The 17,025-nt window shown below is 50.9% G+C and overlaps 1 protein-coding gene across 1 annotated transcript; it reads right to left on the bottom strand.

Moving 5' to 3' along the window:
* Window positions 1-2,126: 2,126 nt before the first annotated feature.
* SLC39A7 (solute carrier family 39 member 7) lies at window positions 2,127-16,889 on the bottom strand. The gene is made up of 8 exons (XM_033141784.1): window positions 16,793-16,889; window positions 14,978-15,497; window positions 10,764-10,932; window positions 10,542-10,616; window positions 8,877-9,002; window positions 5,715-5,822; window positions 5,411-5,607; window positions 2,127-2,631 (listed from the first exon to the last, which is right to left on the bottom strand). Exons 1-8 carry the CDS (start codon window positions 16,873-16,875, stop codon window positions 2,380-2,382), a joined length of 1,530 nt encoding a protein of 509 aa, XP_032997675.1. The 5' UTR covers window positions 16,876-16,889; the 3' UTR covers window positions 2,127-2,379.
* Between the last annotated feature and the right edge of the window lie 136 nt (window positions 16,890-17,025).

The raw sequence follows: 17,025 nt of genomic DNA, 5'->3' as shown, positions 1-17,025 counted from the left end.
CGCTCTGCAGCTCAAAAGGCGGTCGCGGAAGCGGCGGCCCGGCGACAGAGGGCACCTGCGCGAAATGTCACGCAGGCGCACTCCGTCGTCGGGCTGTGCGCTGCCGCTCCCAGGGTGACGGAGGGAGTGGCGGCGCGTGGGAATGGCGGGAGGGGCCACTGTTTGTGACCCCTACCCTCCCCTGTCACTCACGGCGTACCACCCCCCCCTAGCGACACCCCTGCGTTTAGGGCTTTCAAGGTCAGCACCAACACTCTGAATTGTGCTCAGAAATGTACTGGGAGCCAATGCAGATCTCTCAGGACCGGTGTTATGTGGTCCCGGCGGCCACTCCCAGTCACCAGTCTAGCTGCCGCATTTTGGATTAATTGCAGTTTCCGGGTCACCTTCAAGGGCAGCCCCACGTAGAGCGCATTGCAGTAGTCCAAGCGGGAGACAACCAAAGCATGCACCACTCTGGCGAGACAGTCTTCGGGCAGGGAGGGTCTCAGCCTGCGTACCAGATGGAGCTGGTAGACAGCCGCCCTGGACACAGAATTAACTGTGTGCGGGACAGTGGGAAAAGGGGGTTGGGCTAGATGACCCTCGGGCCCCTTCCAACTCAACCGTTCTGACGCCAGCGCCAGGAGGGCCCTTAAAATAAAATTAAAATCAAAGCAGGACGCCAGTCTTCACAGCAGCTTCTCCGGCGTGTTGGACTTGCAGTTCCTACTGGGAAAGGCCAGCGGAAATCGAATCTGGGACCTGGCACAGCAGATGTTGGACTGCCGGTTGATGACCGTTCTGGTCTCTTGCGTCTTTCCTGGGCATGAAAGACGCCCCACCTGCTTAATGGTTAGCCAGCCCCCAACTTTTGGGAAAGGGCCATCATGCTCAGTGGTTAGCTGCTTGGAGCTATTCCTTCCTTACCTCCCCCAAAAATAAAATAAAAAATAAAACAAATTCCTTCCAGTAGCCCCTTAGAGACCAACTAGGTCTGTTCTTGGCATGAGCTTTCGTGTGCATGCACGGCTACCTACCTGTCCCCCCAAAAATATTCCTTTACCTGCGTTTACTCCGCTGCCAAGGTGGGATCCTGCTTCCCCCTAAAAAAAGGACACTTTGATTTAAAAAAAAATAATAATCCCAGCTCGACGGATCCCTGGACAAGAAGTTCAGGTGCTGGCGAGGAATCACAGCATGGTAGAAATGAGAGGGACCCTGCGGGTCATCTAGCCCAACCCCCTGCAAAGCGGGAAAGCGATCATGTTGTCGGCCTGATCCAGATTAGCCAGGAGGAGCAGGAGGATGGGAGTTGTAGTTCACAGCGCCTGGGTGTTCCAAGGAGGGCGGCCAAGACTGACCCAGCGGCCTTGGGGGACCCCCACCTCCACTGCCCCCCGATGACCAAGTCCAGGAACAATACACAAAGCCTTTCCCCGTTTTTTTTGCCAGGGCGGAAATCAGTTTTAATTGCAGCCACAGTTATTCCTGTCCGTTACACATTTCTCCCTGGTACAACCGTCGCCCCAAAGTTAAGACCCCTCCACCCTACAAAAGAAATTGCAAAAAAAGAGAGAAAAGAAATATATAGATATATAAATGACACGTACACGGAAAGTCCGTCCCTAAACCCCCTACCGCCTTTTCCTCGGAGTATAAATCTAGATTTGCTCCCGGGCGTCCGGCGGCGAGAAAGGACCCCCCCACCCCACCCCTGACTTCCAGGAGTCGTGTTTTACAGTAGCAGAAAGGCTTTTCTAAAATAAAAAATAACCCCATGGAAAACTCTCCTACGAGGTGCAGCTCGGTTCCCTTTTGGGGGCGGAGGGGGGTCCCCCACCCTCGGCACCCCCCTCCAGAGTTGCGCCCAAATATTCCGTTATTGGATGCCCGCAACTAGGCTTCTCTCGCCAAAAAATAAAGCATGATTTCTCCTGACCCCCCAACCTCGCCAAATCCCCACTCCCCCCCCCGTGCCCCACACCCTGGTCCCCCCATTGTTCCTGGTCCTGGCTTCCGAACCTCCAACCCCAACAATTCGGGGCCGAGAGGACGGACACCCAAACACACCGACACCCACGTGAGAACCCTAAAATTCCCTTCCTACCCCACCTCCCCGTGCCCTATAGAAAAAGGGCATTTCGGAGCAGAAGAGCTGGCCTCTCGGGAAGTCCCAGACTGGTCGTTTTCCTCCTCTTCCTCGCTCTGCAACACCGACACGGCGCCCCCCGGAGGAAGGGAAGTGTGCGTGCAGCAGCAGCGGCTGGCGGCTGAAATGTCTGGACCCCGGATGGAGTTGGAGGGGGAGTGGGGCAGGGCTGTCCGTTTCTCCTTGGTCCCGCCTCTGCTGCCCCCAAATGGGTGCCTGCCCTGCCCCCCCGGCCCCCTCCCTCCGCTCTACTCGTACTGGGCGATGAAGACCATCATGGTGACTCCGCCGACCAGTCCCAGCACCTCCAGGAGCGACTGCACGGGCCCCGAGTCCTGCAGCAGCTCGGGGATGACCGAGACGGTGGCCACGTAGATGAAGCCTCCGGCCGTGAAGGGCAGGATCCAGGCCGTGGCCGCCTCGCCCACGCCTTCCGCCAGCAGCGAGCAGACGGTGCCCGCCAGGGCGCCCAGCGCCGTCACCAGCTGAAGCTTCATCGCCTGGCGGAGGGGGACAAAAAAGACGACAGTCTCACTCGCGGCGGCCGGAAATGCCAGTCTGGAAACCCCCCCAACCCACCCAAGGCTCTTCTTGCCTGGAAATCCCACACAAGTCAACTAGCGCTCAGAGGTAGACTGCCCCTCTCTAAGGAGGCTCAACCACTCATGGGAACAATGGGGGGGTTGACAAGACATTTTCTGCACCGGGTACCACCTGACCTTCCCATGCCTCGGGGGGGGGGAAGGTTTGTTGTTGTTGTTCAGTCGTTCAGTCGTGTCCGACTCTTCGTGACCCCATGGACCAGAGCACGCCAGGCACCCCTATCCTTCACTGCCTCCCGCAGTTTGGCCAAACTCATGTTAGTAGCTTCGAGAACACTGTCCAACCATCTCCTCCTCTGTCGTCCCCTTCTCCTTGTGCCCTCCATCTTTCCCAACATCAGGGTCTTTTCCAGGGAGTCTTCTCTTCTCATGAGGTGGCCAAAGTATTGGAGCCTCAGCTTCAGGATCTGTCCTTCCAGTGAGCACTCAGGGCTGATTTCTTTGAGAATGGATAGGTTTGATCTTCTTGCAGTCCATGGGACTCTCAAGAGTCTCCTCCAGCACCAGAATTCAAAAGCATCAATTCTACGGCAATCAGCCTTCTTTATGGTCCAGCTCTCACTTCCGTACATCACTACTGGGAAAACCATAGCTTTAACTATACGGACCTTTGTTGGCAAGGTGATGTCTCTGCTTTTTAAGATGCTGTCTTGGTTTGTCATTGCTTTTCTCCCAAGAAGCAGGCGTCTTCTAATTTCGTGACTGCTGTCACCATCTGCAGTGATCATGGAACCCAAGAAAGTGAAATCTCTCACTGCCTCCATTTCTTCCCCTTCTATTTGCCAGGAGGTGATGGGACCAGTGGCCATGATCTTAGGGGGGAAGGTTGGTGACAAACAATTTTTTGCCCCCAGGTATCAATTTACCTTGCTACGCCCCTGGACTGAAGAATCGTTTCTAGGCAAACTTGGAGCTGGTGGGGTTTTTTTTCAGCCTGTTCTCTTTTAAACTTTTAATGAATGAAGTATTTAAGTCAGATAGAAAAATTGGTTTTCAGTTAGAAAAATCTAAGTTGGAGACGGAATTGTTAGAGCCTAGATCAAAAAATTTATCCAGAATGTATAATTTATTGCTTAAGTGGCATAAAAAAGATGAAATGGTAAAATCAACAATGATGGATTGGGCTAAGGATGTGGGGCACAATATTATGATGGAAGATTGGGAACAATTGTGGAAAACTGGTATAAAATTTTCAGCATGTAATATGCTGAGAGAAAATATTATGAAGATGGTGTTCAGGTGGTACTTGACACCGCCTAAATTGGCAAAAATATATCATGGACAAAGTAATAAATGCTGGAAATGTAAACAGGAAGAAGGAACTTTTTTCCACATGTGGTGGACGTGCCCAAAGGTAAAGGACTTCTGCGAAAAGATTTATAATGAAATGAAAAAGGTGTTGAAAAACACATTTAAAAAGAAACCAGAAGCCTTTTTACTGGGCATCCTAGGCCAAGAAATCCCAAAATGTGATAGAACTGTATTTATGCATGCCACAACAGCAGCTGGAAGACAGAGGAACTACCAACGATTGAAGAATGGCAGATGAAAATGATGGACTATATGGAACTTGCTGAGATGACCGGGAAGCTCCGTGACCAGAGGGACGACGCAGTGGGAGAAGAATGGAAGAAATTTAAAATGTATTTGAAAAAATATAGTAAGACTGAAATTTAGAAGGAACTTGGAAGAAATGTTAGACTGCAGATTTAGAAATATGTTAAGTGTTAAGGAAATGTGAAATAATGAATTAAGAAAATAATTAAAGAAATGGATAAGATTTTTTGGAAAATATGGTTTGTACAATGTAAAGAAATTACTAAAGATGAAGGACAATGGGCAGACGTGAGGAAGTCAAGCAACAATGTTAAGAAGCAGTCTTTAACAAATAATTTTCTGAAGAAGTGTGCATGCACACAAAAGCTCATACCCAGAACAAACTTAGTTGGTCTCTAAGATGCTACTGGAAGGAATTTTTTATTTTGTTCTAAATAATTTTTTGTTTTTCATTTTTTTGTATTTTGTAGTTTGTTTGTATAGTTTTTATTTTTAAATTTGTAATGTGTTAGTAATTGTTCTATTGGGTTTGTTTTATGTATTTTGTTGATGTTTTGAAAAAAAGTTAATAAAAACATTTTTTAAAAAAACTTTTCAAATGTCAGAACTGATTGATCATAAAGGTAAAGGGACCCCTGACTGTTAGGTCCAGTCGTGTCCGACTCTGGGGTTGCGGCGCTCATCTCGCTTTACTGGCCGAGGGAGCCGGTGTACAGCTTCCGGGTCATGTGGCAAGCATGACTAAGCCACTTCTGGCGAGCCAGAGCAGCGCACGGAAACGCCGTTTACCTTCCCGCCGGAGTGGTACCTATTTATCTACTTGCACTTTGACGTGCTTTCAAACTGCTAGGTGGGCAGGAGCTGGGACCGAGCAACGGGAGCTCACCCCATTGCAGGGATTCGAACCACCGACCTTCTGATCGGCAAGCCCTAGGCTCTGTGGTTTAACCCACAGCGTCACCCGCGTCCCTCCTGATTGACCATAATCACCGGCAATTTGACTGTTTCTCCCTTTCCCGCAAACGGCTTAGAGGGCTTTTCCGTTGCAACCAAGCAGCGTAGCAAATTCGTGAAAGAAACATACGTATTTCGAACCCGCCCCGCCAGGGAGGTTCGTTACCTTCTTCTTGCTGCAGCCGGACTGGACCAGGATGGCGAAGTCGCCCACCTCGTGGGGCACCTCGTGGAGCAGGACCGTGAGGGTCGTGACGGCTCCGACCGTGCCCCCCGCCAGGAAGGACGCCCCCAGCGCCAGCCCGTCCGTGAAGTTGTGGGCAAAGTCGGCGGCCAGGTTCAGGTATCCCGACACGCGCATGGCTGGGAGGAGAGAGGAGAGAAAGTGAGTCGGGGGGCTGTGTCCCTGAACCCCACGTTTTAGAAAAGCCCCCCCAAACCCCAGGGCTCGCCCAAATGCACCACCTCACCAGAGTCGGGGGGCTTCTGCCTCCCCTGGGAGGGGGCTATTTTCTCCGACGTCTTTCCCCGCAAAGGCTCCTTCTCTGCCTCGTCGTCGCTGGACTTGGCTTTGGGAACTGGGGAGGAGGAAAGGAAAGATTCAGGGGGGGCCAGGAATCTATCCGCTGCCCTCCCAACAGATAGAATCACAGAATCCTAGAGTTGGAAGAGACCCCAAAGGCCATCCAGTCCAACCCCCTGCCAAGCAGGAAACACCATCAAAGCATTCCTGACAGATGGCTGTCAAGCCTCTGTTTAAAGACCTGCAAAGAAGGAGACTCCACCACACTCCTTGGCAGCAAATCCCACTGCCGAACAGCTCTCACTGTCAGGAAGTTCTTCCTAATGTTGAGGTGGAATCTTCTTTCTTGTAGTTTGAATCCATTGCCCCGTGTCCGCTTCTCTGGAGCAGCAGAAAACAACCTTTCTCCCTCCTCTAGATGACATCCTTTGATATATTTGAACATGGCTATCATATCGCCCCTTAACCTTCTCTTCTCCAGGCTAAACATACCCAGCTCCCTAAGCCGTTCCTCATAAGGCATCGTTTCCAGGCCTTTGACCATTTTGGTTGCCCTCCTCTGGACACGTTCCAGCTTGTCAGTATCCTTCTTGAACTGTGGTGCCCAGAACTGGACACAGTATTCCAGGTGAGGTCTGACCAGAGCGGAATACAGTGGTACTATTACTTCCCTTGATCTAGACGCTATACTCCTATTGATGCAGCCCAGAATTGCATTGGCTTTTTTAGCTGCTGCATCACACTGTTGACTCATGTCAAGTTTATGGTCTACCAAGACTCCTAGATCCTTTTCACATGTACTGCTCTCAAGCCAGGTGTCACCCATCCTGTATTTGTGCCTTTCATTTTTTTTTGCCCAAGTGTAGTACTTTACATTTCTCCTTGTTAAAATTCATCTTGTTTGCTTTGGCCCAGTTGTCTAATCTGTTAAGGTCATTTTGAAGTGTGATCCTGTCCTCTGGGGTATTAGCCACCCCTCCCAATTTGGTGTCATCTGCAAACTTGATCAGGAGGCACGGCAACAAGTTTATCGCCCCCCCCCACCTCATTTAATCTTTATTAATTTCATGCAGTGAATGACAGTTGTAACTCTCCATTGATAACGTAGATCAGGCATGTCCAACAGGTAGATCTACCGGTAGATCACTGGATGTCTGCAGTAGATCACTGGTAGATCATCGGCTCTCCTAAAAAAAGCTCAACATTTTACCTCCTCCTTGAAAAAAAAACTCAACAACCTTGACCCGAACCCCCCAAAAAACTTTGGACCTGAACCCCCAAAAGGGGGAGATCACTGCCAGTTTTTAACTATTAAACTCTGTCTCTTGGGAGTTGGCCACCCCTGATGTAGATAAACAAAGTAGAAGAGAAAGGATGGAAATATGTTGAATTGTTCCCTTATTGAGACATCCCGCCTCCGCAGCTTGGGACCTCTGAGAGCCTAGGGCTTGCTGATCAGAAGGTCGGTGGTTCGAATCCCCACGACGGGGTGCGCTCCCGTTGCTCGGTCCCTGCTCCTGCCCACCTAGCAGTTTGAAAGCACGTCAAAGTGCAAGTAGATAAATAGGTACCGCTGTGGCAGGAAGGTAAACGGCGTTTCTGGTTCTGCTCTGGTTCGCCAGAAGCAGCTTAGTCATGCTGGCCACATGACCCAGAAGCTGGACGCCAGCTCCCTCGGCCAGTAACGCGAGATGAGCGCCGCAACCCCAGAGTTGTCCGCGACTGGACCTAATGGTCAGCAGTCCCTTTGCCTTTACCTATTTTACAATTATCCTATGCATCCAAGGATAAAGACACGTTGCAGGAATCCTTCAAAGCCTGCCAATGATTTTACATGTTTACAGTGATCTTTTAGATATATTTATCCTATTCTCTGTTGAATTTTTGATCTACATGGCTCCAATCTCGGTGTGTCCCTTTAGTTTCATTTGCCCTTCCATTTTTGTCGGTGTGTCCTCACATTTCCAACACTGGGCTAACATTCTCGCTGCCGCGGCTGCATCTATATATATAAAACGCAAGTGTCTCTGCGTCCAATCCCTGTGTCTCTGGGTTTGCGCTACTGCGCATGTGCCCCAGGGACACAGGGATTGGATCGGAGAGACATCGGGCCGGGAGCAGCGGCGGCAGTTGAAGCGGGGTGGTTGAAGCGGAGCGCCGGCGCTCCAGAGGCCGAGGGGAGGCCGAGAAGGGAGGCCACGCTGCCGCTCCCGCCGCTGCAACCAGAGCCCCAAGGACTAGCGGCCTGGGAGCGGCGCAGAGCAGCCACCCCTGCGGAGCGCCGATGCTCCGGAGGACGAGGAGGGATGCCGTGCTGCCATAGCTGCTGCAGCCGCCGCTCAGCTCTCCCCTTCCCGCGATGTCGCTTTCACATCCAGAGCGCAGGCGATTCCCATTCCAGCTGTGGGCGCTGCGCCCTAAAGACCAATTAAAATTATCTCAGGAGGGGGTCCAAGCGGAATGGGAACGTGGGGCTGCTGCCTTTTGCTTCCATCTTTTGCCTCCTTTTATCCGTATCTTTGTTAAAGTCACTTTCTCTCCTCTTCTGTCTCTCTGCAGCTTCTCCGTCTCCGTTCCTACAAAGTTTTTTGTCAGTCTGTCTGCACGTTTCCTCCCTCTCCCCCCCTGCTCCGCATTGCCTAAGAATTAGATTTTTGAGCCCTTAATTCCCCCCCCCCATCTTAAAGTATTGGGAAAGAGAAGCGAAGAGACGTGTTTGTTTTCTCTTTCTCCTTTTGGGAGAGACTCTGCGCGCCCCTGTCTACTCCCCCACCACCACCACATATGTTCTAGCGCCCGTTAATTTAACGGGCTAAATGTCCACTAGTACAGAAATAAGCTCCTTAAACCTTTCGGTATCTCTACGCCCATAATCCCCAGCAGAAAGGCTGCCGTTTTGGGGGTTCGCTTTTTCTTTTTGGAAAGGTTGAAATGTAAACATTTTTTTAGCTCGTTGTAGATCATTTCCCCAAATTCCTTCACCCTTTTGCAAGTTCATCTTGCCCGCCGCCCCAAGATCTTTGGACAAAGGGCGGTGTATAAATCGAACGAAGAACTGAATAAACGAGGAACGGGGGAGATTTGGCCCCGAGGCTTTTGCCGCACCCACCGTGGCTGTGGCCGTGGTGTCCGTGGCCTCCCTTGACGTGCCGGACAAACTTCTCCACCACCAGGAAGGCCACGATGCCCCCCAGCACCCAGAGGCCCACCGACATCATGTGCTGGTGCTCAGAACCTGGAAGAAGAAGAAGAAGAAGAAGAAGAAGAAGAAGAAGAAGAGGAGGAAGAAGAAGAGTTTGGATTTGATATCTCGCTTTATCACTACCCTAAGGAGTCTCAAAGCGGCTAACAATCCCCTTTCCCATTTTTAGGAACTACAGATGTTTTAGAAGAAAATATTGGATAAGATGCTAGCCCTTAGAAAGTGCCAAAGAAGATTAGGGAAATGAAATTCAGATTGGGGTATCTGAAGAAGTGTGCCTGCACACGAAAGCTCATACCCAGAACAAACTTAGTTGGTCTCTAAGGTGCTACTGGAAGGAATTTTTTATTTTATTCTGTTTTGACTATGGCAAACCAACACGGCTACCTACCTGCAACTGGGGGAAATCACTTACTGATGTTAAGAATAAGTTATGTGATTGTAAGAAGTGTATATTGTTCTTTTTACTCTTTTTTCTAAATTTTTGTATTTTTCATGTTTTATTATGTTTTCCTGTCTTACAAAATGAATAAATTTTTTTTAAAGAAAAACACCATTCTCCTTTTCCCTTCCTCCATCACAACAAACACTCTGTGAGGTGAGTGGGGCTGAGAGACTTCAGAGAAGTGTGACCAGCCCAAGTTCACCCAGCAGCTGCATGTGGAGGAGCGGAGACGCGAACCCGGTTCACCAGATTAAAAGTCCACCGCTCTTAACCACTACACCACACTGGGAACCGACAGAAGGCCCTCGGCGCTGGACCTCAGTGTCCGGGCTGAACGATGGGGGTGGAGACGCTCCTTCAGGTATACAGGACCGAGGCCGTTTAGGGCTTTAAAGGTCAGCACCAACACTCTGAATTGTGCTCAGAAATGCACTGGGAGCCAATGCAGATCTCTCAGGACCGGTGTTATGTGGTCCCGGCGGCCACTCCCAGTCACCAGTCTAGCTACCGCATTCTGGATTAATTGCAGTTTCCGGGTCACCTTCAAGGGTAGCCCCACGTAGAGCGCATTGCAATAGTCCAAGCAGGAGATAACCAGAGCATGCACCACTCTGGTGAGACAGTTTGCGGGCAGGTAGGGTCTCAGCCTGCGTACCAGGCGGAGCTGGTAGACAGCCGCCCTGGACGCAGAATTAACCTGCGCCTCCATGGACAGCTGTGAGTCCAAAATGACCCCCAGGCTGCGCACCTGGTCCTTCAGGGGCACAATTACCCTATGCAGGACCAGGGACCGCCCCCTGTCCCCCCTAAACAGTACTTCTGTCTTGTCAGGATTCAACCTCAATCCATTGACCGCCTTCCATTCGTTAAATTGTAAGCATGTGCGGGCAGAGACTTCCTTGTTTCAATTGAGCTCAGGTGTGCCACGTTTTCGCCCAAGAGTGGTAAACTACTAAGTGAATAAATATTTGTTCTCTCCTGGGATGACTAAGCCTTTCTCCACTTGAGCTCCCTAGATGTCATTGGCTACAACACCCATCATCCGTGACTTCTGCTCTGGCTCCCTAGGGATGCTGGGAATTGTAGTGCAAAAAACCTCTCCCCCGCCCACAGCGCTGAGCTCTTACCCTGGTGAGAATGGCCGTGGGATGCCGGCTTCACGTGGCTGTGCCCTGCGCCTTCCCCGTGGTGGGAGTGCGGCTCTGGAAGGGAGAAGATACGGGTGACAAGAGTCGCAGGGCTGAAAGGGACCCCCGGGGGCCACGTAGTCCAACCCCCGGAAACGCAGCTCACTCGGACGAGAGGAGGGGAGGGAAGAGGCAGGACCGGGGGGCTGTCCTTCAACTCACCCAGCGCGTGAGGGATGAGGTGCAGGAAGGCGTCTCCCAGAAGCCCCCCCGAGGCGAAGCTGAGCAGCAGTTTGAGGAGGGCCTGGTGCTGGGAGGTGTTGGACTCCACCGGGATGAGGAAGAGGATGAAGTACGGGGCAGCGCTGATGAGGAGAGTGGCACCAATGGCCTACGGGTGGGGAGGGGGGGGACACAGAGAGAAAGAGAGGGTCACACCCACAGCCAGCAGGGTGGATTTGATTTAAATCAAACTGATTTACCGTATTTTTTGCTCCATAAGACGCACTTTTTTCCTCCTAAAATTAAGGGGAAATATCTGTGCGTCTTATGGAGCGAATGGTGGTCCCTGGAGCTGAATTGCCCAGGGGCCGAAAGCAGATCGTGCTTTTTATTTTACAAAGAGAAAAGGGAGTGGTGAAAGGACCCCGCTCAGCAGCTGATCAGCAGGAGATCGGGAGAGAGATAAGAGTCCCCGGCTCCCTTTCAGCCCCGCCCTCCTTTGTTGAATGTGCTGCAGAGGGAGGTTGTTTGTTTCCCCAGCGACATGTGACTGGCTGATTAGATTATCTGTCTGAAAACAGTAGAAATGGCTCCCTTTCCTTAAGATTTTTCAGAAATGTGAGTTAAACCCCATAAAAATGGGGCTTTTCCTCTTTGCTTTTCCCCCTTTGCAAAAGGAGCTTTGCTTTCCCCCCTTTGCAAAAAAAGCTGCAAAACCTTTAGCTGATCCTCAAAACAAAAACAAAAAAACCCCTAGGGCTTTTCCCTTTGCAAAAAAAGCTGCAAAACTTTTAGCTGATTCTCAAAAAAGGCCTTTTGCCTTTGCAAAAACAGCAGCAAAACCTTTAGCTGATCCTCCAAAAAAATCAACAACCCCAAAACCCCAGGGCTTTTCCCTTTGCAAAAAAAGCTGCAAAACTTTTAGCTGATCCTCAAAAACAAAACAAAAAACAAAACAAAACAGGGCTTTTAGAGGAGGAAAACCAGAAAAAAATTTTTTTTCTTGTTTCCTCCTCTAAAAATGAGGTGCGCCCTATGGTCCGGAGCGTCCTATGGAGCGAAAAATACGGTAAATCACTAGTCAGTAAGGCTCAGGGTGGATTTTTTTTTTTAAAAAAACCCTGATTAAAATTTTAAAAATCCAATTAAAATTTTTAAAAATCTGATTTTTTATTTATTTAAATCCAACCTGAGCCTTACTGACTGGTGATTTAAATCGGACCGGACCATAGGGCGCACCTTGTTTTTAGAGGAGGAAACAAGAAAAAGAATATTTTTCTGGTTTTCCTCCTCTAAAAGCCCTGGTTTTTTGAGGATCAGCTAAAGGTTTTGCAGCTTTTCTTGCAAAGGGAAAAGCCCTGTTTTTTTGAGGATCAGCTAAAGGTTTTGCAGCTTTTTTTTGCAAAGGGAAAAGCCCTGTTTTTTTGAGGATCAGCTAAAGGTTTTGCAGCTTTTTTGCAAAGGGAAAAGCCCTGTTTTTTGAGGATCAGCTAAAAGTTTTGCAGTTTTTTTTGCAAAGGGGGAAAAGCAAAGAGGAAAAGCCCCATTTTAATGGCATTCAACTCACATTTCTGCAGCTTCTAAAGGAAAGGGAGCCTTTTCTACAGTTTCCAGACAGATAATCTTATCAGCCAGTCGCATGTCGCTGGGGAAACAAACAAGCTCCCTCTGCAGCACATTCAACAATGGAGGGGGGGCTGAAAGGGAGCCGGGACTCTTATCTCTCTCCCGATCTCTTGCTGCTCAGCTGCTGAGCGGGGTCCTTAGCACACCCTTTTCTCTTTGTAAAATAAAAAGCATTATCCTCTTTTGGCCCCTGGGCAATTCGGCTCCAGGGACCACCATTCGCTCCATAAGACGCACAGATATTTCCCCTTACTTTTCAGGAGAAAAAAAGTGTGTCTTATGGAGCAAAAAATACGGTAGATCAATTTGATTTAAATCAAATCCACCCTGGTCCATAGCCATCCAGCCGAAGCCGCTGGACTCTCGAGGGCCCCCCGCCAGGCCAGGGGTTCTCTCTTGCAGACTGAAAACAGATAATGTTGGATAGTAAAAAATGGGCAAGAGGGATGGCATTGAATTCACCATCAACACGATGGCGTCTCTCTGCACGGCCGGCCTGCTAAAGGCACTTACTAGGAAAGAAACCCCACTCCTACTGCCAGAGACTGCCACCTTCAGGACCCTATAAGTACCTAGGGGGTCCTTCCGGGCCCCCCATCCCCAGCTAGCTCACGGGAGTCTGTACATCATGCCGAAGAGAAACCATGACTTTGGATTTCTGGAATGACCTGAATGATCCTCATCACGTTTTATGTGGGGAGGATTTCAGTAGTTTCAGAACCAATAATAATAATATTAATAATATTTATTATTTGTACCCCGCCCATCTGGCTGGATTTCCCCAGCCACTCTTCTTTTCCCCCCTGGACTTGGTTCCTATGTAGCATCTTTTTTTCTTTCTTTCTTCTTTGCAGAAATTAATTTCTCTAGCAATGCGCGTCCGATCATCTTTAAATGAGGACTTGTTTATCCTCTTGGGGTGCACATATAATTTTTCTGTGATGAGAATGAAGTCTGCCTCTACAGCAGTGGCTGACCTGCAGTTCTTAACGTGCAATATATGAAAGTACCTGTGTGGTTAGTTTTTAATTAATGTAGCTTATGTAATAAGTGGGTGAAGGATTTTAAAATGATAATGTGAACATTTCCTGTAGAAATAGCCTTGGTAAGAAATGTTATCCCTTACTATATAGCCTACAGTGACTGTGGACAAGTGGTTTTCATAAGGATTTTAATGTAGATATTTCTAAACCCTTGGTAAGAAATGTTATCCCTTCATATATAGCCTACAGTAACTGTAGACAAGTGGAAACAAAATCAAAAATTCTTTCCAGTAGCACCTTAGAGACCAACTGAGTTTGTTCTTGTTCTCCTGACAAGACAGAAGTACTGTTTTTGGGGGACAGGAGGAGGGCAGGTGTGGAGGATTCCCTGGTCCTGAATGGGGTAACTGTGCCCCTGAAGGACCAGGTGCGCAGCCTGGGAGTCATTTTGGACTCACAGCTGTCCATGGAGGCACAGGTTAATTCTGTATCCAGGGCAGCTGTCTACCAGCTCCACCTGGTACGCAGGCTGAGACCCTCCCTGCCTGCGGACTGTCTCACCAGAGTGGTGCATGCTCTGGTTACCTCCCGCTTGGACTACTGCAATGCGCTCTATGTGGGGCTACCTTTGAAGGTGACCCGGAAACTGCAATTAATCCAGAATGCGGCAGCTAGACTGGTGACTGGGAGTGGCCGCCGGGACCACATAACACCGGTCCTGAGAGATCTGCATTGGCTCCCAGTACGTTTCCGAGCACAATTCAAAGTGTTGGTGCTGACCTTTAAAGCCCTAAACGGCCTCGGTCCTGTATACCTGAAGGAGCGTCTCCACCCCCATCATTCAGCCCGGACACTGAGATCCAGCGCCGAGGGCCTTCTGTCTGTTCCCTCACTGCGAGAAGCAAAACTACAGGGAACCAGGCAGAGGGCCTTCTCGGTAGTGGCGCCCACCCTGTGGAACGCCCTCCCATCACAGGTCAGGGAAATAAACAACTACCTGACATTCAGAAAAAACCTGAAGGCAGCCCTTTTTAGGGAAGTTTTTAATGTTTGATATTTTTGTATTTGATTTCTGTTGGAAGCCGCCCAGAGTGGCTGGGGAAATCCAGCCAGATGGGCGGGGTACAAATAATAATATTATTATTATTATTATTATGAGCTTTCGTGTGCCTGCACACTTCTTCAGATACCATGAAAGCTCATACCAAGAACAAACTCAGTTGGTCTCTAAGGTGCTACTGGAAAGAATTTTTGATTTTGTTTCGACTATGGCAGACCAACACGGCTACCTACCTGTAACTGTAGACAAGTGGTTTTTATAAGGATTTTAATGTAGATATTTCTAAACTATGTGGTACGAAAGACCAGAAACAAACTACTTTGTACTGGAAGGACAAACCTACTAATAAAGGGAAAAAATAAAGGAAAGAAACCCCACTGGATATGTGGAACTTGCTTCCAAGACAACGCGGAGAGGAAAGCGCTGCCGGCCTCTCCCGTCCCCAGGCACAGCAAAAGACCCCCGTCCCACCCAGAGCCCGGGGAAAGCGATCCAGGAAGACCCTGGGTTGCCTGTTGCTGGAAGCCACGGAGGCCGCCACTCACGTAAGTCCACAACTGCAGCGGCTCCAACTTCTCCCTCCTCGGCAGAGGCTTCTCGTTCCCAGGGAAGGATCGGGCCTCGGTGGGGCCGCCGGCAGGAGACTCGTGCGAGTGGCTGTGGTGGAGAGGACCCTCGTGGAAATGGCCGTGGCCGTGGTGGGGGTCCTCGTGCCCGTGCCCGTGGTGAACATCCTCGTGCGAGTGCCCATGGTGCGAGCCTTCGTGCGAGTGGCCCCCGTGCAAGTGGCTGTGTCCGTGGTGGCCCTCGTGAGCGTGGCCGTGCCAGATCCCCTCGTGCGTGTGCCCGTCGTCATGCGCGTGGCCGTGCCAGATCCCCTCGTGCGTGTGGCCGTGGCCGTGAGCGTGGCTGTGGCCGTGGTGGAAGTCCTCGTGAGCGTGGCCGTGAAAGCCCTCGTGCTGCGCGGAGGCGCCCCACAGCAGCGCCAAGCAGAGCACCACGGCGGTGGCCACGTCCGTGGGCTGGGGGCTGGCGAGTAACCTGCTAGCAGCCATGGCGCCGGATCTGTGGGGAGAAGGAAGGTCAAAACCACACCCAGCCTTTGAAACCACCCAGGGCGCATTTTGCCCCTGGCTTTCGACCACCTGCCACCAAGTGATGATACCCAGGTGCCAGGATGTTACCTGACATCTCCACCATTTGGGGATCCTTGGATCTGGTCTGTTTTCACACACTCAGACCCCTTCCTGTAGAATTCTACCCATTATATTTTATCTGCACAATCGGAATGGATTTCTGGAACCCAATGGGCTTTTCCTGCGCAGCCTGAGCAGGAGGCGCCAACGACGTCATGGCTAATTGTTGTCGACGTCATGGCTAATTGTTGTCGCTTGCCTTCCCTTAACACGCCCCCCCCCCCCCCCCGTCGCTCACTGTTGGGAAGAATATCCCTTTGTTGTGAATGATCCGTGTCACCATTAAGAAAAAAGAGGCCGGAATTGGCCAGTATCTAAATGGATCAAGGGACTTTCCTGGTTTTAGTTCTCGGAGATCTTCAGGTTGTCCTCTAAACTAGCCAGATATTTAACAGAGACTCAATCGTTTGAAAAACAAGACTTCAGAGCCGTCTTGCCCCCCACCCAAAAAAAAACGGCAACTGGACTTTCTGTCTGGGGGCGACAGCAACTTTGTTTTAAGGAATGACTCTGACCCACACAGTGGGGGGGGGTGTGTGTGTTAAGCAGCCGGTCCACCCTCATCTCTCTGCCACCCCCCCCCCATCATCATGTCAGAAACTCAGATCTATCAAATTGATCCTGCAGAGCATCTTGAAAAGGGCTCCTTTTCAAGATGCTTTGCAGGATCAGACCCAGGCCCATCCCTGGAGAGCCTGCCAAGGAGGATTGCCCTGCTAATAGGCACTGGCTTGGGACCCCCAGCCCAGCCCCTCTTTTCCTGCCCCCCCCCAGGGAGGGGGCAGGTGATTTTTCTGCCCCCCCAGGGAGGAGAGGGGGAAACACGTGTGGGGAGACGGGGGGGGCAGCAAAGAAAAGGGACCCCCCCAAGAGCAAGGAGACTGGGGGGGGGTCCTGATTCAGGAAGGGGAGGGAAAGGCGAGTGGGGAGGGACCCCGAGGGGCATCTAGTCCACCCCCTCGCGATTGAGGGAGGGAGGGGGGCAGGAAGGGGGCCCTTTTGGGGGTCCACGGAGGGGGGGGTCCGCCCTTTGACCTGCAGCCCTTGAGCTTCCCTGAGGGACCCCTCCCCACCCATCCCAGGCCCCCCCACCCCCTATGGGTCACGAGGAACCCCCCCCCGCCGGTAATCCCTCCCGCTCCCGCCCCCGAGCAGGATTCTCACCCGGCTCCTCTCTCTCCGGATCCGCTATCTCCTGCCTGAAAGCCTGACGTGGCAGCAGAGCCCCGCCCACAAGCCCCAAACATCGCGGGAACTCCACCCTCCCCCACCCCCGCCCCTTTCCTCCATTCAAAAAAAACAAGTGGTAATAATCCCCCCACACACACACTTTGCCCATCCCTGTGATGGCGCCCACGGAGCGTTTCCGCCCGCGACAAAAATGGCGACCACCGCGG

The sequence above is a fragment of the Lacerta agilis genome, chromosome 2 (genome assembly GCF_009819535.1).
Source record: "Lacerta agilis isolate rLacAgi1 chromosome 2, rLacAgi1.pri, whole genome shotgun sequence".
NCBI lineage: Eukaryota > Metazoa > Chordata > Lepidosauria > Squamata > Lacertidae > Lacerta > Lacerta agilis.
Note: the sequence above shows the minus strand (reverse complement) of the source record. Positions and strands in the feature narration are given on the sequence as shown.